This window comes from Paramormyrops kingsleyae, chromosome 12 (genome assembly GCF_048594095.1).
Source record: "Paramormyrops kingsleyae isolate MSU_618 chromosome 12, PKINGS_0.4, whole genome shotgun sequence".
NCBI classification, from domain to species: Eukaryota; Metazoa; Chordata; class Actinopteri; order Osteoglossiformes; family Mormyridae; genus Paramormyrops; species Paramormyrops kingsleyae.
The window spans coordinates 30,593,228-30,619,310 of NC_132808.1; the positions used below are offsets into that span (position 1 = coordinate 30,593,228).

Consider the following 26,083-nt stretch of genomic DNA (forward strand, 5'->3'; position numbering starts at 1 on the left):
GGCAGAGAGAAGAGCTGCAGATAACACAAGTCGCTAATTACGTTAATTTACGGCTAAGGTAATTACAGCGATTACGATGCCTTCTCACAGAGCCCATCACGGAAATTTAAGGAGGCTTCCGGATCTTTTCGGTGGTTCTTTGAGGAATAGGAGGAGGGTTTCGGACCTGTGCTCCATCTGCCCCGGTGCCGACAGCTGGACCAGCCTCGTGACAAAGTGGGCGACAGGGATCCAAACGCAGGGGTGGATAGTTTAGGTCCACAAAGTAAAAATCCTGACCGAGATTTTGTTTCCACCAACCAGTCGAGTATGAGGAGTCACAGTCACAGAGACCTCGGAGAACTTAATCGGTTGGTTGAAACGAAATCTTGGTCTGAATTTTACTTGGCAGACCTTCATGAAATGGGGGTGTGTGGCTGAGCAGAGCATCTTACCCTGGAACTGCTGCACGGGGTACGGATGTCTCTGCGGCTGGGACATCGGTCTGGGGAGGTGCTGCTGCTGCTGCTGCATCTGAGTGGGGGGGGGGGGAGGCAGCTTTGCATGAGAGGCAGGAGGAACACTACGCGCTAGGCTAAAGGAGGAAAGGTCAGGAAGGCTGAGGGACACACAGAGCTGCAAAGGCCGGCATGTGACTGTGTATGTGATGAGTAGGAAACAACATTTACAAAACATCTTTGGAGATTCAGCACGCCGGCAACCATGCTACCATCCAGCCCCCCCCCCCCCCCCCCTGAAACGCAGAGGATGTGGGAGGGGTGTCACCAAGCTGAAATTTCATGTCGGTGTTGTAGAGTAACGTGAAGGGATAATTTAGGAGGAGTAACACACTCGGAATCCATTAACTCGACGCTTAAACCCTACACAGCCTGATTAACTAAACTCACAAGACACCAGACTTAAAACGTGACGTCTGCCTTCAGGCAGACGGACTGCCCATGGTGGCCAGTTTCCCGTGTGGCAGAGGTGGAAATTTCAGGTCCAGAAAGTACGAATCCTGACCAGGATTTTGTTTCAACCAACCAGTGGAGTACTTTGTAACTATGACTCTTTATGCTAAACTGGTTGGTTGAAACTAAATCACGGTCTGGATTTGTACGTGCTGGACCTGAAATTTCCACCTCTGCCGTGTGGTGAAATGAGAAGACGTTGTTATTGTGTAAGATCCCAGCTCCCAGGTGGGGGAGGACCACAAGCTTGCTGCAGGGATCAGAGACCTGGATACATCTGCTAACATCTGTGTGGACGCCGGCATGCGGCTCGTCCGCGGCCTACAGTGCTGCGTGAAAGTCTCAGGCAGTCACAGGAAACATTAAATGATCTTCATGTCGGTACGAAACTGCGTCAGCTGAGCCACTTCCAAACGTCTACTAAAGCCAGCCCAGCATCGCAGCGACCGTCCAACACACCAGCGTTTCCGACTCGACCAGTGGCACGCCTTGTTTGACTAATCAATATCTCATCGAGTTATTTAAACAATTAAGTTAATTAATTAAATGAGCTGGTGGTGAAATATAACAAATCCATGGAATGGCTGGGGTGGCCCTGAGGAGAGCTTGGGGAACCACAGCGACGTTCATCTGGCCATCCAACAAGGTACCAGTAACTTTTTGGGGGAGGGAAGGAATTCTTGCTATTTATTGTTTACATGCATATATTCTAATGTTAAATTATGTTTTTTTTCTGAGCAACTACAGACTTACCAGATAAATAGCTTTGGGCTGGTCAATCTTATCCACAAAGGGCCATTGTATGTGCAGGTTTTCCTGCATCTTTCTAATTAAATTATTAATCAGAGGACTGATTGGCTGAAGAGTCCTCACACCTGGGTTTTAACAGCTGACCTACAGGTTATCCCATAATCCTGCACACACACGCCGGCCCTTTGCGGAGACGACTAGCCACCCCTGCCTTAAACATTCCCTTTTTACCACTTAACACTTATGCACAGCACTATAGGTATATGGATGAGGAGCGAGCAGGCATCTCCCCGGACGCCTCATCCAGGACCCCAAGTGTCACCTGCTCCACCAGCAGCTGCTGCTGCTGCCTCTGCTCCCGCAGGATCTGCCGCTTTTGCTGCTCCAGCAGGTGCAGCTGGGTGCGTTTCTCCTGCTCCATCTGCATCTGCTTCATCATGGCCGCCTGCTGCACACTCCCCAGGTAGCTGGGAGCCCCGGGGTTGGCGCCGGGGCCCGGGGCCACGCCTCCGGGGCCCGGCATGGACTGCTGAGTGCCGCCGGGCTGCCGGGGAATGCCCACACCCAGGGTCTGCTCCTGCGAGAGAAGGAGAACGTTTAGGAGGTGGTTGCTCTCCTCAGCTTAGCAAGCCTGGGTATGGAGCCCACAGCATACTGGTAAAACCCAAAGTATTCAGAGGGGCTGCCAGCCAGGGCTAGTTCTCTTAGAAATATAATGACAGAGATAAAATTGCATAACATTTACATTATTTATTTAGAAGATGCTTTAATCCAAAGCGACATACACTTTTCTGAGAGAAAGATGGGGTAGACGGATCCTAAAGCAATTAGGAGATAAGACACTTGGTCAGGGGCCCTGACAGTGAAATCACTCTGTCGACCCTGGGATTCGAACTGACGACCTTCCGATCACAGACACAGTGCCCTAATCTACTGATAACATGCCACGGGAGTCAAGCGAACATAGAGCACAGCTGTCTTCCCGTGATTGTTACATCTTGTAAACGTTTGCTGCTGAGAGCCGTGTCCCAATACAGATAAACACAGAAGGACTCTTCGAAGTCCACTTAACACACGCCGCATGGTGTAGGACTCAAACCCCTGCTGGTTCAGCTGCTGTGGTACCTGGCCACACCCTCTGGCAGATCAGGGCTCGAGACCCAAAGCGAGTTTTACAGCTTCTAAAGAGGAAGGCAGGAGTGTCTGGCCAAATCACCAAAGGCTTCTTAAAGGGATGTGAGACCAAGAGGCTCTTAAAGGGAGGTGTACCTGGAACTTATTCTCAGATCACCTAAAGAACATGCTTCTGCTGCTTTCATTACCATTGTCTTTGTTGTTCACCTTGAGCTATTTGATCAGTGACATGTGACACTGTGCAAAGGCTAAACATATTGAGCGTATGTCCATTATTGTTTCCCGCAGTTAGTGGTGGGCGATGCAACAATAATAAATGGTTTCAGAGTTATTGCAAGAATCACGACAGAACTCTACTTAACATTATTATCACAATGATAGAACAAACCAGCAAGAGTCTATCACACAAAGCCTGCATGTGCAGAGGTGCAACAATACAACAACAAAAACAGACTGATGTGATGTGAAGCAAATTCAGCCGGATATCATATCCCAGCACTGTTTGTATATCTCACTCCCGCCTGTGCGCCTCACTCCTGCCTGTATGCCTCACTCCCGCCTGTGCGCCTCACTCCCGCCTGTGCGCCTCATTCCCGCCTGTGCGCCTCACTCCCGCCTGTGCGCCTCACTCCCGCCTGTGCGCCTCACTCCCGCCTGGATGCCTTACTTCTTTGCCAATTTTCTGACCCAGGAGATCCACTTCTTAGTAACTAGATCTTGAATTAAAAACTTAATTCATCTGTTCCAACCAGCTAGCTTGGTAACTTGGTAAAAAAAAAAAAAGACAAACTTATATACATGATTTGACTGTTAAGAATATTGCACTCTGTCACACAGTAAACAACACATGGTCTGTAGAGGGGTCGACCACACTGCTGAATCAGAGTGTGCAGCATAGCTGATGAGGAAGAACCGGTTCCAAAAAAGGTTACACGTGTTTGCACATCTCAAAATATGACATTTATTATTTAATTTCTTTATGCATCTATTGTTTGTATTTGTTGCAGATTGAATTCAGAAGTGCAGTTATTTGCCAAAGTAACGAACATTCATTTGTTCTCAACTTTAGTATTAAAATAATATCCTACATACCTTTAAAATTAAGCTTATGAATATAATGCTACAATCAGCGTTTCATCTAAGGACAGAATTGCTGCTTCAGTAGTTAAATGGTTAAACATTACTATACTGTATACTCTCCAATTTTGTTGGTTTGGAAACATAAAAAAAAAAATCAATATCTATATCTTGGTTTGTAATTCTAACTAAAAAAAATCACATGAACATGATATGACATTTCTGTCATATCACCCACCTCCACCTGTTCTGTGCAACACTGACCATCCATCCATCCATCCATCCATCCATCAGTCTTTGCTTCTAAGCTTTGTGTTTAATGTACTTATTTGCGCTGACATGGATGTTTGCTTAATAAATAAATGTAAATACATAACAGTTGAATTTATGTATCTTTTAATCAATAACCTATTTAGTAAATAATTAAGCAGCTACTTAGAAATTATACACAATATCATAGTGGCTTATTCTACCAATCATACATAAGTAATGATGCAATTTTACTTATGAATATAAATATCTGGGAGTTATAAAGAAACACAGAAATAAACACAAAGGTGGCAATACTGTGTACTATAATAAAAGGTGGGAATACAATATACCATAACAACAGGTGGGAATACTGGGAATACAGTATAATGTAATAAAGGTGGGAATACAGTATACTATAACAACAGGTGGGAATACTGGGAATACAGTATACTGTAATAGGAGAGAATAGAGTATATTATAATAAAAGGTGGGAATATAGTAGACTATAATAAAAATGTGGGACATTTACCATAATATACCATAACAAAATGACCCTGGCACAATACCATTCTTGTACAGTTGCTGTATGCCCAGAACACAACTACAGGACACCATTTACTCAGGCCACACCCCAGCAGACACACTTGTGGTATAGATTATTATACTGTTCATGTAGTAATCCAACTTTACCTGACCAGATGCGTAACTATTAATATCACCGGCACGCCATGCGCCTTGTAAGCGGAGCCTGCATGTCCGTTATAGCCGAACAAAACTACAGCTAAAAGTGGCCCTGGGGACCAAATTGTTTGTCCGTTATAAGCGAAATTCCATTATATGCGAGTCCGCTATATCCGATGCTTTTTCTGCATGTTCGTTAAGGCGCGCGGCCGGGACCAGCGGACCTCGTCCGTTATAGATGACATTCCGTTATAAGCGAGCCCGCTATAACCGGATTTTACTGTATGACCTAAAAACACGCACAGTTCAAAGATCTGTCCAGCAGAGGCCAGTCTTTGAATACCCCACCCCCACGTATCCTGAAAATGAGGAACTTTTGAAAAACACGACTGACATTAGTCAATGTCTTTATGAGAAACTGTGCTCCTATCAGGACAAGCTAGGCGAGCAATGTGGTAACGAGACAAAGGTCCACACACACAAAGGTCCACACACACAAAGGTCCACACACACAAAGGTCCACACACACAAAACCATCAGATGCTTCGGCAAAAGCAGGTCTAACGCCCGGAGGGGCAGGCGGTCCAGCGGCTGCGTTCGAGCTTTCGGGCCCCCTCCGGTCGGCACAGTGTGCACAGGGTTATCTCCACAGTGCTGTCGACACGGCGCTTTCACAGCAGAGGGGCAAAGGCGGGGGGGTAGGGACTGGGGAACAAAAGCATCCTGACAGCGTCAGCAACCTTGCAGCCCACAGCCCTGCCCTGCGGGATCCAACACGCGGATCATCCTGGAGCGATCAGCACCCGCCTGCCCTCTCCTTAAGCGCGCGCCTTAAAGACCGACCGCTGCCATCATTCCGTTATTTTTCCCCGCTGTGACACTAATACAAAATCAATGAAGCGAGAACGGAGGTCATCATTCTTTCAGCTGCATTTCTAAAATGCAGATTTCACACAACACAGCACAAGAAAAATGCTATTTACAGCAAGATGAACAGTCTAGACGAGACATTCCTTAGCCCGGCGAGCGATTGGTGCCCAGCCTGCAATAGCGGCCATCTCCCAAGGGGTGGCGGTGTTGTTCCGCTCGGCCAGAAGCGGGAAGACTGCTTCATCACGAGCGGCGTAAGGCACTCCTCCCAGATAATGGGTCTGAGCCTCCGAGGTGGAGGATGGCGGTGAGGAGCAGGTAGCCTGGAAGCTGGCAAGCGGAGCCCAGAGCAGATGGCCTCCATGCTGCATGATGGACACCCAGGAAGCTTGGGGGGGAGGGCAAACATTCCCGCTCCAGTCGGAATGAGCTCTTCTCCGTTCACCATTCACCACTCCCTGGATCATGGCGTGTATACACACACACACACACACACATACATACAAACATACATACACATACTACACGCACATGCACACACTACTACCCAGCTATACACATCATCATCATCACCCCCTCCTTGAAAATGTGCTAGCCAGAGTGCTGCAGAAAATGACCAGGTGGCTTCGTATTTAGCGCCCCCTACTGACCCGCTACGCCTAAATCAACCCGCTCCAGTATGGACTGGGGAAGGGACCTAAAGCTGACTAGGCTACCAGTCGATGGCACAGCAGGATCTATGCAGAGGGAGCCGCACTAAGATGATTCCTCTGGGCTGCATTTCAGTCACGTGCCGAGCCGACATGGGACATATGTGGCTCGATGTGCTGAATGACACGGGCTTTGCTCGCACTTCATCTACACCGCATGTCTAACGCAGAGGCTGCTGTGAACTGGATCATGGTGTCGCAGGAAACACGGGTACAAGGCAGGGGACACCTGGACAGGTTGCCGGTCCACCGCGAGTCGCTCGCGCAATGACACAGAGGCACCGCGAGGCGCGCAATGACACAGAGACACCGCGAGGCGCGCAATGACACAGAGGCACCGCGAGGCGCGCAATGACACAGAGGCACCGCGAGGCGCGCAATAACACAGAGGCACCGTGAGGCGCACAATCACACAGGGGCACCGCGAGGCGCGCAATGACACAGAGGCACCGCGAGGCGCGCAATGACACAGAGGCACCGTGAGGCGCGCAATCACACAGGGGCACCGCGAGGCGCGCAATGACACAGAGGCACCGCGAGGCGCGCAATGACACAGAGGCACCGCGAGGCGCGCAATCACACAGAGGCACCGCGAGGCGCGCAATAACACAGAGGCACCGTGAGGCGCCCAATCACACAGGGGCACCGCGAGGCGCGCAATGACACAGAGGCACCGCGAGGCGCGCAATGACACAGAGGCACCGTGAGGCGCGCAATCACACAGGGGCACCGCGAGGCGCGCAATGACACAGAGGCACCGCGAGGCGCGCAATGACACAGAGGCACCGTGAGGCGCACAATCACACAGAGGCACCGCGAGGCGCGCAATCACACAGGGGCACCGCGAGGCGCGCAATCACACAGAGGCACCGCGAGGCGCGCAATCACACAGAGGCACCGCGAGGCGCGCAATGACACAGAGGCACCGTGAGGCGCGCAATCACACAGGGGCACCGCGAGGCGCGCAATGACACAGAGGCACCACGAGGCGCGCAATGACACAGAGGCACCGCGAGGCGCGCAATGACACAGAGGCACCGCGAGGCGCGCAATCACACAGAGGCACCGCGAGGTGCGCGCGCAATCAGAGGCACCGTGAGGCGCGCAATCACACAGAGGCACCGCGAGGTGCGCGCGCAATCAGAGGCACCGTGAGGCGCACGCAATCAGAGGCACCGTGAGGCGCGCAATCACACAGAGGCACCGTGAGGCGCGCAATCACACAGAGGCACCGTGAGGCGCACAATCACACAGAGGCACCGCGAGGCGCTCAAGCACGCAATCACACAGAGGCACCGCGAGGCGCGCGCAATCAGAGGCACCGCGAGGTGCGCAATCACACAGAGGCACCGCGAGGCGCGCAATCACACAGAGGCACCGCGAGGCGCGCAATCACACAGAGGCACCGCGAGGCGCGCAATGACACAGAGGCACCGTGAGGCGCACAATCACACAGAGGCACCGCGAGGCACGCAATCACACAGGGGCACCGTGAGGCGCGCAATGACACAGAGGCACCGTGAGGCGCGCAATGACACAGAGGCACCGTGAGGCGCACAATCACACAGAGGCACCGCGAGGCGCGCGCAATCAGAGGCACCGCGAGGTGCGCAATCACACAGAGGCACCGCGAGGCGCGCAATGACACAGAGGCACCGCGAGGCGCGCAATCACACAGAGGCACCGCGAGGCGCGCAATGACACAGAGGCACCGTGAGGCGCACAATCACACAGAGGCACCGCGAGGCACGCAATCACACAGGGGCACCGTGAGGCGCGCAATGACACAGAGGCACCGTGAGGCGCGCAATGACACAGAGGCACCGTGAGGCGCGCAATGACACAGAGGCACCGTGAGGCGCACAATCACACAGAGGCACCGCGAGGCGCTTGCACGCGCAATCACACAGAGGCACCACGAGGCGCGCAACCACAAAGAGGCACCGCGAGGCGCTCAAGTGCGCAATCACACAGAGGCACCACGAGGTGCGCAATCACACAGGGGCACCGCGAGGCGCTCAAGCACGCAATCACACAGAGGCACCGCGAGGCGCTCAAGCACGCAATCACACAGAGGCACCGCGAGGTGCGCAATCACACAGGGGCACCGCGAGGCGCTCAAGCGCGCAATCACACAGAGGCACCACGAGGCGCGCGCAATCTCACAGAGGCACCACGAGGCGCTCAAGTGCGCAATCACACAGAGGCACCACGAGGCGCACGCAATCAGAGGCACCAACTCACCTATGCCATAACATTTAAAGGTCCACAAACACAAACACACACATTTTTATTCATATCTTTGTGAGGATCATCTATTCATTTCACTGGGGAAAACCCCTAATCCCAACATGGTGACCTTACCGCCTACCCAGCCCTAACCTTAACCATAAGTAACCAAACAAAAAACAAGACTTCTGGCATTTTGATTGCGGAAAAAATGGTACCCACAATGTCAGAATTGTCAGATTTTTATCACTCCGGACCCCATAATGTAATATGTATATGACACACACACGCGCCACTGGAGGAGTGAGGCTACCCCACTACACACTGATCCACCCAGTACAGGTTTCTGCTGATATCAAATAATTCGAATTGAAAATCAGCTTTTAAATTGTGGTAGAAAGCCAGTCGGGTTTAACTGGTGTGCAGCTTTCAGTAAACTTCCCAGTCTAGACCGTGTTCCTGGTCCTAAAAAGCAGCTATAGAAATGACCCTCCCCTCCCCAACCCCACCAAATGGCATCACATTCCATGTAACATACCTCTGGTGGCCTCAGATATCTTAGGTTACGGAGCAGGAAGACAGTTGTGGGATTTTTTAGGAAAACCCAGCTTATGAAAATTTCAGCTTATCTACATCATTCCGAAGGCACAGAAATGTCAGGCCTCCGTATGCTTCCCCGTCTGAAGGGCAGAGTTACACCCCCTTCCCCTGTCACTGACAGTCTCCGAGCTCCGCGGGACGTCAGCATGTTAGAAGTGGGTCAGCGAATCAACGGGAGCAGAAATCTACCCCGAAATCTCCACCCGGGCTGTCCTCAAACGTGCAAGAGGATTTCAAATGAATATTTGAAGGGGGTGACCGACAGACCCCAGACAACCTCCCGGCCTCGGACTCAAACAAACAAGCCAGAAAACGTCGCCACCTTCCTGCAAGGGTGACGTGATCACGGATCAAAATGTTCACGGGCTGGGGACACCGTGCCGTCGAAGCCGAAGGTGACATGTTGTCCTGTACGTCTCCCAGAGATCACGATGTCACGCGTTGGCAGAGAATGGGGGCCAATCAATGAACAGACATCAAGCACCGGCGCAGCACGACAGGTGAGAGAGGAAACAAAAAACAGACAATGAGAATAATAATGAGGCAGAGTGGGGGCAGAAGTGTAATTACTGTAACGGGAGGGGTGGTCTTTATGGGAGGGGTGGTCTTTACAACCATCTAATCTGATTACAGGCCTGTGGTCAGGGCACCACTTCACCCGAACAGGAGATACGACTGTATGAGGCTATTTGTGTGCAGCAGGTGTACAGCAACAGAATGTCAGGGTGAGAGACAGGGAGAGAGAAGGAGGGAAGGAGGGATGTGGCTTGGGAGAGGAAGGGAAGAGCAGGCACTGCAGCTAACCTCTCTGTGTAACGTAAATGGATCAGCTTATCAGTTTAATTGATTAACGATATAGAAAGCACCAGCGCTAATCCGAGGCCCTCGCTTCCCGCATGCCTTCCGGGTGAATGAGAGGCAGGCCGCCGGAAGGAGGTGCAAAGGGGCCCGAGAGCCCACCAATGGCAGCACGATGCCACCAAAACACCAGTGAAGACTGGCTGACAGCTGGCAGGCGGGTCTGGACCACGCCGCATACGCAGGGGGCGGAGTCTCGCACCCGCTTCCCAACCATTCTGCTCTATCGGCTCCTCCGTGACCCACCACTCTGGGGGGGGGGGGGGGAGGGGCCTGTGTGGTGAGGTCATCCCTTTCCTGAGGACAAGAGTGGAGGATCTCATCACCTTCAGAGAAGCCATGTACACACACCCATTGCACACGCACACACGTATAATATATGCACAAACACATACACTTGTGCAGATACTGACAGGCACAGAGCAGCGGAGTCATGACTCGACTCGGGTCGGGTCCCTCGGAAAAGCCCGTAAGCCGGAACAGGGGGTCATCTGACCCGGGAGATTAACTCAGCCGCTCCTGATGACGTCCCACGTCCAGCGCACGGGGTCATGCGGAGAGGCTCGCCAGTGATCTAACAACTGGCCCCGGCCACCCTCCCCGCACCCCGGCCACCCTCCCCGCACCCCGGCCACCCTCCCCGCCCCCCGGCCACCCTCCCCGCACCCCGGCCACCCTCCCCGCCCCCCGGCAGCAAACGACCGGCCGGTTCCAGTAAATTACACGGCATTCCTCGCCATGTGGCTTCCCCGTCTGAAGGGCAGAGTTACACCCCCTTCCCATTTATTTTACCCACGTCTACATAACTTGTCACGTCAAAGATGGTTTACAGACCATGGTGGTGAAAGTCGACAAGGCAGGATGGCACTCGGTCGACAGAATCCCTAAAAGCCTAAGAAGATAGAGACCGCCCACGTGTCACAGACCCCCCCCAAGCCCCGCCCACTCAGCACACCCCCACCTACCTGGCACAGCCCCCCCCCCCCCGATCAGATTACACCACAGTTCTTCAAACGAGACCCCTGCTGAGAGTGCTGCCCCCCCCCCCCCCGGGCTGAAAATGCACCTCAACACAGCACAATCAACCCCCGGAATCCCAGTCAGGGTTGCACCTCAGAGAGGAAATCGCCGGAAAGCAAAGGCTCCTCCCCCTGAAAAATATCCAGCCCCCATGGGCCGTGCACCAGAGGCATCATACAGGGGTGGGGGTGCCTCTCATTGGCGGAGCGGCACGACGTCAAACGGCCGGTCGTGTTCCGCCGATGATCGTCTTGTGACGCCTAAGACAGGCCAATCGGAGCCCCCCCCCCCACTCCACTCCCCACATTCCCAGCCCGCCTCACTAGCTCCCAAGGAGGCATAGGTACATTTAGCAGGGGGAGGGGAGAGGGGGCACACCTGCGATCACGCCACCTAGAGGCCAAATCGTATACACGCAGAGTTAGGCAATAATGGTCGGTCAATGAACATATTTAGTCGAAGTACAGTGTCAAATGTCATTGATCAAATTGTTCAAACTGCACAAAAAAATACTGCCCAACTCAAATGAGGAAAAAATAGAGATAACTAAATCTGTAATTACTTTAAGTCCAATTGCATAAATTCTGGGTAAAATCATCCTATACCAGCACTGACTGATCCGGCCTGAGCCCAAACATGCGGTGTGTAGATGGGAAGGTGACTCCGAGGGGGGGCCTTTTCCCCTAAACCGCCCCCTCGCTCAGCACTGTCCTGTCACCCTCCCTGTCCGGATCAGGGCGACCCGGAGCGGGTAAGCGACACCCCACCTGGGCGACCCGGAGCGGGAAAGCGACGCCCCACCTGGGCGACCCGGAGCGGGTAAGCGACACCCCACCTGGGGCGACCCTCCCTGTCCGGATCAGGGCGACCCGGAGCGGGTAAGCGACACCCCACCTGGGGCGACCCGGAGCGGGTAAGCGACACCCCACCTGGGCGACCCGGAGCGGGTAAGCGACACCCCACCTGGGCGACCCTCCCTGTCCGGATCAGGGCGACCCGGAGCGGGTAAGCGACACCCCACCTGGGCGACCCGGAGCGGGTAAGCGACACCCCACCTGGGGCGACCCGGAGCGGGTAAGCGACACCCCACCTGGGGCGACCCTCCCTGTCCGGATCAGGGCGACCCGGAGCGGGTAAGCGACACCCCACCTGGGCGACCCTCCCTGTCCGGATCAGGGCGACATCCGGTTTGCCGCCGCCTCCATGCTGGGAAAAGAGCGGCTTTCGCTTCTTTCTTTTCCGCTCCCCTGTATTAACGCACGTTACAGCATGTACCAGGCTCTGCTGACAGGCGGCGAACGGCACGGCGCGTTTCCACGGAGGAGGGGGGTGATCTCGCACTCGTCCGCCTGACAGCCCGGCGGAGCGAGGCTGCAACCCGCGCGCCCCACCCCCTGCCCCCCTGCCCCACTGCCACTAAACCAGCGCGAGAAACTAAACGTTTATCTGCTACAGCTTTTGTGCTCTGTCTGCGGCTTGTGAGTGTGTGTGTGTGTGTGTGTGAGAGAGAGAGAACAGAAATCTGGAAATGTTTCAATTTTATATATTGCACTGAAATTCACTCTGGCTTTAATTGGCCATCCATCCATCCATCTCCAGTACTGGGCCTCAGTGAGGGTCACTTCAGACAGAAATATGATGGCACCCCAGAAACTCGCACACACATGCACGCACCTCCTATATTGCTATTTTTGTGGGGATTTTCTATGTGCATAACCCTAATGCCATTAATGAGAACCCTAACCCTACCCAGCTCTAACCTTAACCAAGAGTAATCAAACTAAATACAAGTCTTTTGGCATTATTAGTTTTTTGATTGCAGTTACAGATTTTTATAAAGTTGAGGTTCATACTGTGGGAATGGAAAAAATCAAAAAGCAAGAGGATTCACCACATTCCGTCCGTGTCTGCATGGCGACAAAAGCACAGTCCCAGAAAGACCTCCTCCGTGACACGCCTAAACCCGTGTGACGACAATCACGGACGCAATCAACACCCTGCTTCCCGTGGGCCGCGGCCCCCCCACCCCAGCCCCCGCCCCCGGCTTCCGCCACGCTGGCAGATTTGCAGCTCGATTTCGGCGGCGAGTGCTCTGATTTGGTGCATTAGGGCCTCCACGTCCCCCGGGACCCGCGGAGGTGATCTATGGAGCCCCCACATCGCCCCCCCCCACATCCCGCGCATTCAGCAGAACAGATGGCGGCAGGCGGCCGGGACCCACGATGCCGTGAGGCGGCTGCGTTCTGCCGCAATAATCAAACAGCGGCGGCCGCCGGCAGGGCTGGAGGTACGAGCAGTAATCACGGCACGTCCCTGTCATCGCTCTATTACACTGTGCTAAACTATGAGCTACAGTACTACACCAGCCCCCCCCGGCAGGATTCATGGTATGGCCTCCCACTCCCCTGCGGGGGAAATCCATGGCATATACTGCTCATTTAGCTCCACACCCCCCCTCTGTTTATACTGCCAGAGAAAAGCCTGACCAAACTGCGCATTAGCTCAAATAAAATGCCAAAAATGCGAAGATAGTCACATTCGACTTGAACGCAGGTATTCGTGGGGGGGGCGGCGGTGAGGACCGGAAGCCTGGCACGGGGATGGCGGGGTGTGGAATCCATACCTAAGTGAGTGGGGGGGCGTGACAGACTGCCTCAAGGCTACGACCTTCCAGGTGAGAGGCAGGCTCGGAGGGGGGGGACTCCTCCTTGTAAATTACCCCCATTAGTCCCAAGGGGGGGTAGTTTCCAGGAGAGGATGATACCTTAAGTGACTTCTGCAGTCCTTTTGTATATGGACACGCATCGCTGTCCTCACCAAGATTTCACCTTAAGTTTGTTTTATTTAATCAGGACCAGGAAAAGCACAGCACAAACGTTTTGTTTTGTTATTACTGTCAGGATTTTTGTGTTTCTTATATCTAAAATCCATCCTCCATCTTCTTCATTACATTCGCCATGTTAGTATGCTTTTACCCACAGTGTGGTACATTTGAGAAAGCAGAGGGTCACAGACATTACAGCAATCAGGGCTTAAGGGCCGAGCTGTGACGTCACTCTGCCGAACCTGGGATTTGAACCATTATCTGCTGGTGCTTACCAGGTGTGACCCTGGGCTGAGAGATGCCAATGCTGACCAGAGATCCACATGGGTGCCAGCCGGCCGATGTGGGAACCCCGGTTGGGTCTACGTGTCCCCAGCTGGAGGGGTCCTTTCCGGGACTCTAACTCCTTCTAGCCCTCTGTGACACAGGAATGTAATCCCCCCCCCCCCCCAGAGCCCCGCCCCCTCCCAGATAAGGGCCTCCATCAGATAACAAGCGCATGCTGAAGGTTTCAAATGCACTGCCTGGTCAGGAGAGGGCACAGGGTCGGCAGATAAGGCCGAGGAACACAACAGCTCCTTTTAACACGCCGTGATTCTCATCAGGAAGGGAAGGATCACAAATCCCACCGGATCCCAGGGCTCGACCAAATACTGCGCGATTATATTCTTTATAATCAGCAAGGTCCACTACCTCAAAATCATTTGACAGTGCAATATGCTGATGGTCAGATGGTTGCCTGTTGTTTCAATTTAACTTATTGCCTAAGTAGATCTGGATTCTGGATTCAAACTTTTGCAGCGTGAGAGTGGAAGCTGGTGAGTCAGGAAGGAGAAATCTGGGGACAGCAGCCACGTCATCAATGCTGCCCAGTGCCAGTCAACGCCTTAGGGAACATAGGCGGCCGCCTAGGGCAGCATCTTCCGAGGGGGCGGCGACTTAGCAAGCGTAGAGCTTGCCTGGGGCACCACATGGGCATCGACTGGCAGTGATACTGCTAGTGGTGAAGCCGGTGGGGACGGAGTGGACCCGCGGACCCGTCGCTCCCTATACCGCTGTCGCCACGGGATATCGCCCAGACGAAGAACAAACTAATTAAGTGCCGGCATTTTTAATTACCTGAGTCTTTGTGATGGAGGCCAGCAAGTGCGTGATTTAACGCAGACCGCGGGGAGACTGTGATCGGTGCAGAGCCTCGCCGAAGCCGCCCCGAATCGCTCCCACCAGCCGAAGGCTGTTTACCGGGCCGGACTCTGTTTGAATATCTGAACTGGGTATTCTCTATGCCCGACACCGAGATCCGTGTTACTGTGCACTTCACTACAAAGACAGATATAAAAAGAGAAGAAAGCATTAGATAATATAAAGTTTTGCATATTATTGGCTGCTAAGATAAGCTTTTTAAGAGCAGAGATGTCTCGGGAGAAAGCTCTATGGTTTGCCTGTGAACAGCGCAGTTTAAGTAGCTACAAGAAAAGGATATTAGTATTCGAAAAAAAATAAAAAATCTTGTTACATCCATCCACAAAAGAACCCAGCCAATGGGAGCCACTGAATCCTGCTAACTTGGGAGGGGTTCGAGGGCGGGCCGGTGGCGTAGCGCTCCTTTGTGTGTCTGTAGGGTGAGACGAGCTCTGCTCTGCTCAACACAGCCCTCATTCACCAAGAGGCCGCGAGAGCTCTCGTTTACTCCCACCCCCCCCCACCACGCCGCACACAGGCACAAACACACAGTGCAGCTATAAGCCCCCCCACTCCCAGACCGTCCCCAACCACCGCGGCGTGTGGCGACAGCTCCGAGGACGAGGAGGGGGGGGGTGGCTCTTAAAAGGAACAGGTCTAAAATAAAGGGGGAGCTGGTTCTGAAACACAAAGGCGAGAGGGACGGAGCAGAACCCAAGGAACGGCCTCATGACCAGCGAGGCAGCTGCAGCACGGAGAACCGGCAGAATGGACATTTTATTTACGTAGCTGACACTTATAGCCAAAACGACAATTTTTGAACAAGCAGGGTCAGACAATGGCTCAGTAGTGACATCACTCTGCTGTCCCTGGGATTTGAACCGATGACCTTCTAATCACAGGCTGACATCAAAATCCCACAATGAAGACTCTGGTGAATGTGGAGGAGTGGACACTTGCTTTGAGTGAGTTATGGATCTGTGTCCATGTCCAGGTTGAATCTTTTGCCCAGTGGATGAACAACGCCCCTCGACCCAAAACTACTCCAGCAAAATGGCCAACACAGGCCCATACGGCAGCAAGACAGGATATGCGATGATTACGTTTCATGATTGTTGCTGCTGGTACCATGGCATTGAAGTTTCTTTCCTTTATTCTTCGTCATTATTAAAGTTCCTCTGAAGTCAGTCACGCGACACGCGTTCATCCGCTGAGCTGTGAACTTCCTCAGATAGGGGGACGCCAGCCCCACCCTCCCCCGGCCCCCATCCCGGGCCGCACGGGCACCGGGTCGCCACAGATACAGCGGCCTCCGAACTCCCGCCGAGTCATGGGGGCAGTGCCAGCCAATCAGAATCAGCACCCCCCACATGGGTAAAAGCTCTGGCGTCCAAGTGACCGCAGAGCGCTAATTAGAACCACGGCGCGGGACGAGGAAATGAGAAAAGGGGGGAACAATCGGGGAGGGGGGGTTGGTGCAGGGGGTCGGCTCGAAAAGGAAGTTCTCACAAAGCTGGAAAAAAAAAAACGCACAACGGGGCAGGTAGAGAAGCTGCGACACAGGAAGGCAGGTAGAGAAGCTGCGACAGAGGTAGGCAGGTAGAGAAGCTGAGACACAGGAAGGCAGGTAGAGAAGCTGAGACACAGGAAGGCAGGTAGAGAAGCTGAGACACAGGAAGGCAGGTAGAGAAGCTGCGACAGAGGTAGGCAGGTAGAGAAGCTGAGACACAGGAAGGCAGGTAGAGAAGCTGCGACAGAGGTAGGCAGGTAGAGAAGCTGAGACACAGGAAGGCAGGTAGAGAAGCTGAGACACAGGAAGGCAGGTAGAGAAGCTGCGACAGAGGTAGGCAGGTAGAGAAGCTGCGACAGAGGTAGGCAGGTAGAGAAGCTGAGACACAGGAAGGCAGGTAGAGAAGCTGAGACACAGGAAGGCAGGTAGAGAAGCTGAGACACAGGAAGGCAGGTAGAGAAGCTGCGACAGAGGTAGGCAGGTAGAGAAGCTGCGACACAGGAAGGCAGGTAGAGAAGCTGAGACACAGGAAGGCAGGTAGAGAAGCTGCGACACAGGAAGGCAGGTAGAGAAGCTGCGACAGAGGTAGGCAGGTAGAGAAGCTGCGACAGAGGTAGGCAGGTAGAGAAGCTGAGACACAGGAAGGCAGGTAGAGAAGCTGAGACACAGGAAGGCAGGTAGAGAAGCTGCGACAGAGGTAGGCAGGTAGAGAAGCTGAGACACAGGAAGGCAGGTAGAGAAGCTGAGACACAGGAAGGCAGGTAGAGAAGCTGCGACACAGGAAGGCAGGTAGAGAAGCTGAGACACAGGAAGGCAGGTAGAGAAGCTGAGACACAGGAAGGCAGGTAGAGAAGCTGAGACACAGGAAGGCAGGTAGAGAAGCTGCGACACAGGAAGGCAGGTAGAGAAGCTGAGACACAGGAAGGCAGGTAGAGAAGCTGCGACACAGGAAGGCAGGTAGAGAAGCTGCGACACAGGAAGGCAGGTAGAGAAGCTGCGACAGAGGTAGGCAGGTAGAGAAGCTGCGACAGAGGTAGGCAGGTAGAGAAGCTGAGACAGAGGTAGGCAGGTAGAGAAGCTGAGACACAGGAAGGCAGGTAGAGAAGCTGAGACACAGGAAGGCAGGTAGAGAAGCTGCGACAGAGGTAGGCAGGTAGAGAAGCTGAGACAGAGGTAGGCAGGTAGAGAAGCTGAGACACAGGAAGGCAGGTAGAGAAGCTGAGACACAGGAAGGCAGGTAGAGAAGCTGCGACAGAGGTAGGCAGGTAGAGAAGCTGCGACAGAGGTAGGCAGGTAGAGAAGCTGAGACACAGGAAGGCAGGTAGAGAAGCTGAGACACAGGAAGGCAGGTAGAGAAGCTGAGACACAGGAAGGCAGGTAGAGAAGCTGCGACAGAGGTAGGCAGGTAGAGAAGCTGCGACACAGGAAGGCAGGTAGAGAAGCTGAGACACAGGAAGGCAGGTAGAGAAGCTGCGACACAGGAAGGCAGGTAGAGAAGCTGCGACAGAGGTAGGCAGGTAGAGAAGCTGCGACAGAGGTAGGCAGGTAGAGAAGCTGAGACACAGGAAGGCAGGTAGAGAAGCTGAGACACAGGAAGGCAGGTAGAGAAGCTGCGACAGAGGTAGGCAGGTAGAGAAGCTGAGACACAGGAAGGCAGGTAGAGAAGCTGAGACACAGGAAGGCAGGTAGAGAAGCTGCGACACAGGAAGGCAGGTAGAGAAGCTGAGACACAGGAAGGCAGGTAGAGAAGCTGAGACACAGGAAGGCAGGTAGAGAAGCTGAGACACAGGAAGGCAGGTAGAGAAGCTGCGACACAGGAAGGCAGGTAGAGAAGCTGAGACACAGGAAGGCAGGTAGAGAAGCTGCGACACAGGAAGGCAGGTAGAGAAGCTGCGACACAGGAAGGCAGGTAGAGAAGCTGCGACAGAGGTAGGCAGGTAGAGAAGCTGCGACAGAGGTAGGCAGGTAGAGAAGCTGAGACAGAGGTAGGCAGGTAGAGAAGCTGAGACACAGGAAGGCAGGTAGAGAAGCTGAGACACAGGAAGGCAGGTAGAGAAGCTGCGACAGAGGTAGGCAGGTAGAGAAGCTGAGACAGAGGTAGGCAGGTAGAGAAGCTGAGACACAGGAAGGCAGGTAGAGAAGCTGAGACACAGGAAGGCAGGTAGAGAAGCTGCGACAGAGGTAGGCCGCAGACCACTAACGAACAGTAACATGATATCACCCTCCACAGCAGATTTTTTCTAGTTGTTACAGCTGCATTGTTAGCCGTAGGTAGAGCCCTGACAATGACTTGAGTTCAGGGCCCCCCTCGCCCTAAATTCAGCCCTAGCTGGTGATATGGGGATTTCCAAAAGGACCGGAACTTTCTGTCAGATTTCAGTGGCGGACAGGAACGGGAGGCAGGGGAACAAAGAGAACTTTTCCTAAGTTCACAAATACAAAAGTGCCGTTTCAGCAGAAAACGAGAAGCAGCGGGAAGCGTACAACCTCGGTAGCCGGAGAGACCATGTCGGCACACGGTCTCGGCGGTCGGAGGGACCACGTTCAGCACACAGCTTCGGCGGCTGGACAGATTGAGATCAGTGCACGGCCTCGGCGGCTGGAGAGACCGCGGCCCATGCGCGGCCAAGGCGGCAGGAGAGACCGCGGTTGGCACACAGCAGGTGTGCCAGGAGGTTCCACCGGGGTGGCTGGCTGGTGCACGGGTTAACGACATGATCCAGCGACTTAACCAGCTAGACAAACAGGAAAACCAAGTGGCTTTACAGAGGATAAACAGCTAACCAGCTAGAAATGCAAAGTGGGAGAAAAATGTCAAATTTAGTTTGTTCCAACGAAACACTAACATGATACACAAGGCGGCCACACAGTTCAGCACCCGAAATGCCCCCACCAGCAATGCGATCAAGATATTTACCATCACAATAACCACCGACCAGTTCGATTAACTACAAAACGGGGTGTTCGAGTTACAAACACTTTCACGCGCCATTAAAATATAATAATCTCAGGTGCTTTTATTACAGCGCATAAACGCTACACAGAGTGACAGATGCCTGTCCATTAGGGGAGCCACCACTGCCAGGTCACATGACTTCCAGTGCGGTGGCGTAACCCCCTCTCTCCGAGCTGGGGCCAGGTATCAACGCGGGATGGAACGGGCCGATCGGGAGTGTCGGTGGCACGCGGGAGGACACCAGCTGGCAGCGCCGGCTCCGGGGCCCGGGCCACAGGCCCAGTCGGAGCATGAGCCAGGACCGCTCTCCCTGCAGGGCCGCGGAGCAGAGGTAGCCATAGAAACAGGTAGCCGTAGAAACGGCAGGCTTGTCTTCTGGTGCCGTGCAGAGCACATGACAACATTTTTGGACTCTTACGTTAAATGAAATTAGATACTATGCTTATAATATGAGTATTTCACCATTACTAAGTTGTGGTTTTACCATTTACATTTAAGCTGGTTTATGATAAATAAGTGAAACATCTCGACTATGCAAGGTTCAATTGTACAAATTTTGTCCAAACACACACACACAAAATTTTTAGAGGGATAATGATTCTCCAAACCCTGTTAGGTTCATGTCTCAGTTTTTTTTGGGGGGGAGGGGGTAAGTGTGGGCAGTGAATAAGAAAAATAAATAAATCTGGGTGTTATTAACCATCAACAATTTGGGACACTAAAGAGGGACATCAATCCTGCGCTAATGAACGTAGCCTAGCTTTTACCGCCGGTGTGATCACTCCATCATGATTGGACAAAAACGTGCATTATATCCTCGAGTTAAAATATGAGTCCTTCCCCAACACCCCGACTCTGTCTGGTTCTGGAAAGAAAAAAGTTACTTAATCACAAGCTGCCAGACCAATCTAATAATCTGATCACATGGACCGGAAGCTGTTTGTTTGTTTGTGTGCCACTTTTCACGTTTCACTGATCATCTAAACATGAAAGCTTCTGTCAAAAAACTCACAGGTCACTCAAACGCCACAAAAACAAACAAAAACTGCTACGTCGACATACAGATGTGACCGTGTTTCTCCACAGTCTGAACTCTTAAAGAGAAAAGGGCAACGGGAAACATTTTAACACATTTTCATTGCATAATCACAACACTTGTTTTGAAAACAAGAAATACCGCAGAGCCCTGGAGGCTGAAATGCATGCTGGGAACATTCTGGACTGCGACACACACCACACACCCGCAGTTGTGCACATACGCCGCACACAAGCACACGCACACACTCTCAAACTGTTTGGGGTTTTCGATTCCCAGGTGCGTCTGAAGACACGACCGGAGTTATTTTTGCTACGTTGACCAAAGAAAAAAAAAAAACAGAAAGAATAGAAGGAAAAAAGGCTGAAAAATTCCAAACGGAAATAAGGATCTATATTTAGCCCAATGCGACATTCCAGAGGAGCTGAGAGCCCCTTCCTGCCAGCTTCTCCGAGTGAGTCTTCTGAGGTTTGTCATTAGCCAGGCTGGGGTGTCCTGAAGGGCCAGGCTCCAGGAACGGGGCACCTTCTGTCCCCGCTGTCCCTTGCCAGCTGCCCTCCCCCATGCCAGACCATGTCCCAACCTCTCGCCGGGCCCAAGCGGCCCCTCCCCGCCTCTCATTTTAAACTGGCGTTTATCTAAACCGATGGCACATTTAATAAAACTAAAAACCGCGCAGCTCGAACCAGAGAGAGAGGGGAGAGAGAACGCGCTGCCGATCCACAGAGTCCGGAATGTTCCGACCGGCGTTCCTGTTATCATCAGCACACCTCGTAGGCCAAGATATTAAGCAAATGGGGCTGATTGTACAGTTGTACAGACATTTTTGTTTTCACACCCGGAAAAAAAATGTCCTTTGTTTCCGATTAATGTGCCAGGATGATTTTTCTTGAACTAAAAGAGGAGACGGCTTTAGAAATAAATAATTCTGGAGGGAGACTTCCAGGGGCGAGTGGGGCAGGTGTGTTTGCGGGAGCTGTTCCATGGATGCTCCACAGGGGGCGCCGTATGGATGATGGGCATGCTCCCTATGAAGAGACGCAAGGACGCCCGCTAAAGGCGCTGTGAGTGGTGGCATACCCCAAGCGGTAGCATGACACTGTTCACCGTCACACATTCTGCTCGACCGCACAAGGCACGCCGGCCCGATTCATTTCACACCTGGGTGGGAAAGTCAAAGGACACTGGGAATTGAGTTAGCTGGGGCCGGAGGTGGGGGGGGGATGAGCGGGAAGGGGGATCGGGGCCGTGAACGTGGAAAGTGTCTTAACCATATACCAAGAAAATAAAAAAAATCTAATACTAGAACTGAGTGGAAACAATCTTAATATTAAAAAACATGAAACGATAAAACTGGTGGAAAACCTAAAATAACAAGGAAGAGTGGAGACAATCTTAACCATATTAAAAAAAATAATAATGAAACAGCTGGAAAACTTGTAACGCTGCATTTTATTGGTTTGGTTCTTTTCCAGACATCCCATAATATCTGCTGCCCATATGTCCGCCATCTCAACTGCGAACGCACTTTGAGGATCAGGGTCCAGACCGAGGCCCCCGAGAGCCTCTTCCGTAGTGGAATCCTGGCGCGGCGCTCCCCAAACACGCCGGGATTCGGGGAGCCGAATCCAACTTATTCCAGGGGAGGGAAAAAAAAAAAAAGCAATTCGACTCCTTTGGGTTGAAGACCTCATGCCCCGACACGTGGCTAACGTCTTCGTCTGAGAGGATCTGGTACGCATGGCATCGGTCAGGATCATGTCGTGCTACCCGCGGCTGCAGCGTGCAATTACAAAGCCACCGAGCGTGGCCGGAAGATCAGCCGGGGCCAGGGCGCGTTTTCCTCGTCTCTGTTGAGGACCTGCAATGCAGCTAGGCACCCCCGGCACTGCCGTAAGGCTGCCGTCCGACGTCCTAATAGGATTTGGCCCTTCTGTCTATATGGACGGACCCAGATCAGCTTCAGATAACTAATTTAAAAACACAGCTGTAAAAAAAGGCAGCCTTGGCAGCTGTGTCCCGTATTTATTAATTATCCTTTGCCTCACCTGCAAACATCTGTTAAATAGATGTATATGTAGCGTAGAAGAGATACTGGGACTTTTCAGAAATCTTCCACAAAATTTGAAATGGAAGATTTGCCCAGTTAAGATGATTTGAACGTGAAACCCTGAAGGACGCTTCCCGTCAGAAAGGTCTGACAGGACCAGACGTCCAGGTCACAGGGGTGGTGAAGCTGAAGTGAGCGGCAGGGCCGCAGTCACAGGCCCCCGTGACATCGTACCTCTTCTAAGGGATCAGATAACCGCTTTTAATTAACTGCTGTTAATTAACTGCTGTTTAATCAAACATCTGATTCAGACGATCGATGGCTTCGGCCAGTGTCGGTGCCGCATGCGTCTGATGCGGAACCTTCCAGAGCTGATCCGCGTCCCAGTTTTCCGGGGCTGCGTACGCTGGGAATATCAAAACAGGAGGGAGTACGTGGGAGGAATCTCAACAGCATCAGCTCCACGGAGTCAAACTTCCCTGCCTTCTGAAAGTCTTGAGAAACGGGGGGGGGGGGGGGGAGATCCATGACTGACAAAGTTCTGGTGCAGGATCCAGGTAGCTGGACACTGATGAAAACCTCCCCAGTCTCCGGCAATCTCTGTTACTGGAATGCGAGTCCTGTTCTTTGTTTTATGCAAAATTCAGCCCAAGCTGGAAGCACAGGCCAGTGATACGGCGACAGAGGATCAGTGAAACCCTGTGCTGTTATTTCTTAATCTTCACAGGTATAATTAATTAACGATCTTCTAATTAGCATCGAATTTAATCTAACAAGTTGATATAAATGCACCTCAAATAATAAAGCGCGTCGCTCCGGCTTGGCAGCGGAGCGTTCATTATTCCCGGCAGTCTTGCTGGATAGAGCGCCCCCGGCTGTGTATTTACAGGGAGTGCGCTTCTAGAGAGGTGCGCAGGACTGGAAAGGTGGAAGACGGGGAGAGGAATCGGCGCCGGCTTCGTAGTGCTTGGCAACGCAGTGGCGCTAAAACGGTCCTCACGTTCTAAACATGGCAGGATAACGGGCGAATCAAGTCTGTCGTTATGACCACCTCTCTGTCTGAAGTGGCACGTGTTGCACATACGGGCAGAGGTGGAGAGAGAGAGAGAGAGAGAGAGAGAGAGAGAGGGAGGGGAGATTGACTGGAGAGACTGAAGCAGACAAAGAAAGGGAGACTAACAGACAGTAATAAGGATTGAGTGAGAGAGACCAAAACAAAAAGAGAGAGACACAGGTGAACAGAAAGATGGTGAGGAAGGAACTAGGAGAAAGAAAGAAGAAGAGGAGAAGAGGAGAGGGACACAGAGGCGGTTTTGTAGTGCATGGTCACGCTGTCCAAGCCGGGAGACCTATATGAACCCAGAACTGCTAAAACTTCTACTGAAGCTGATGTTCATTTCACAAAGCCAGGTACAAAGCTTGGTAGATACTGCGTATAATCAGATTATAAATGCATATATAGTCAACATTTCCCCATGTAATGCACAGAGCCACTGGGAACAAGCGTGAGCAATAAAGCAGAGGAAATAACCTGAATTTATTAATACGGAATACGTCACTAAACGGGGATGGAAGCCCTCGAAAGCATCAGAGAATGCAAACGGAGACGCGGCTACTGCCCCCTTAAGAGCAGACGCTGGCCCCCCGCTCCAGGGAAATGTCACACGGGGGAATCTCACCCCACCTACAGTTCGTCCGCAGACACACGAAATCCCAGCATTCGCTCATCCGCGGCAACCCCCCTCCCTCCAATCAAGCGAGGCAAATGAGGTCATCTCCCCACGCCGCCATCCAGGAGTCGCGTCCCCGCATCCATAATTCAACCGGGTCGACCGAACGACACCAGACGGCAGCCCTGCATCGCACTCCCACCTTCCTGTGGGCGACTGGCACAGCTGGACAGCTGCCACCTGCTGGCAGGGCGGCGCTGAACACACAGCACACTTTTAAGTGCGACCGACGCCAGCATGTGCAAAAGCACTAATGCGAACACACCCCTGTTTACACAGTATCACAGAACTTAAATCCATTCAGCGATGGAGTCGCTCCCAACAGCTGTACGGAGGGAGAGATTCCCGGGGTGGGGGGGCGTGAAGGAGATTGGGGGGGGGGGGGGTGTAAGAGCTAACTGCTGCTGTCCTTCCTGTTGGTTTATCGGAGCCCGACATGGCATTATCGCCCCCGGATGATAGACGAGATGCCTAACAAGCGGGAAGACAAAGAGTGAGGGGGTCTTTAACGGGCAGAGAGAAAGAGAAGCAGGGGGGAGGACAACAAAAGGTGGGAGAGATCGGAGGGAGGGGGGGAATGAGCAGAGGAGAGAGACACAAAAGAGAAGCAAGAAGAGAGAATTGGAGTCTGATGGGGGGGGAGGGGAGCCGATCGCGAGAGCGGCGAGGAGCCTGAAGGAGGCGGCAGGTCACGCATGGAGCACACACAGCGGCGGGCACGGCAGGCGCAGGCTACAAAGAGACATCTGTGCCATTACTCCGCCGCATTGTGGCTAATTACATCCTGGCCCGTCTGTAAAAACGACAACCGCTTATTCTCCAGCGAGCCGCGCTACCCCGGCGCGCTCGGCAGAGGGGGGAGGGGCTCAGAGCGCCGGGACCCGGCGCGTGTGTGTTAACCAACGGCTGCTGGCTTCCCGATCCCGTTTCCAATTCCCATTAAGCAGAGATGAGGGCCGCTGGATGCTGGGAGCTGAATCGATGCGCCGGTGGCAGGCGGGGCGATGGCGACGGCCGAGCCGCCCCCCCCCTCCTTGTTAGTGGGACGAGGCCACTTAACCCCTCATCTCGGCAAACATTACGCTGCATTTACCCTTAATTTCATTGACCGACCCAAAAACTACCACAGAGGATGAAGAAAACGCACAGGGAATTGGTTTGGCCAGAAAGGCGTGGGGGGGGGGCGGGTAGTGTCTGAAAGATTACAAAGGGAACGCCGGGGTAGAGCCGCTAGAGTCGGGTTAGGGTCCGTCAACAAAAGATGCTGTTGCCGTCTTCTAAGACCACCTTCACGGGAATCCATCGGGAACCAGGAAATGAAACAGAAACAGAAGATTAATGTGACAAAACAACGGTCTGTCATTGATTCATTTTGCATAAAATCAATGGCATATTCTAAGCGGTGAAATGGACCCGAATGCAGGAACCTCCCCGCCCGGCACGTGTGACTGCAGCCGAGCGTCTCTGCTCATTCCGGCAAGGCTGCTGGAGCGGGGGGGGGGGGGGAGCAGAGGGTAACCGCATTAGAGAGCTCTGCGAGGGAGATTAACCGCCGTTTTGTTAAACAGCCAATGACCCTGCCGCTGGGCCGGGGGGCAGGGGGCTGGCAGAGCCTCTCTCGCCCCAGACATGTCACTGCACAGCAGCCGTGTCAAGTGACCTAC

General features: G+C 52.9%; 1 protein-coding gene across 2 annotated transcripts in view; it reads right to left on the bottom strand.

The window, feature by feature from the left end:
- LOC111847324 (mastermind-like protein 3) overlaps window positions 1-26,083 on the bottom strand; it is a 114,326-nt gene that overhangs the window by 5,266 nt on the left and 82,977 nt on the right. For both annotated transcript variants that reach the window (XM_023818393.2, XM_023818395.2), the window contains exons 3-4: window positions 2,023-2,277; window positions 435-513 (exon numbers count right to left, since the gene is read on the bottom strand). In XM_023818393.2, the coding sequence (XP_023674161.1) occupies window positions 435-513; window positions 2,023-2,277 (334 nt within the window). The remainder of the gene's footprint in view (window positions 1-434; window positions 514-2,022; window positions 2,278-26,083) is intronic.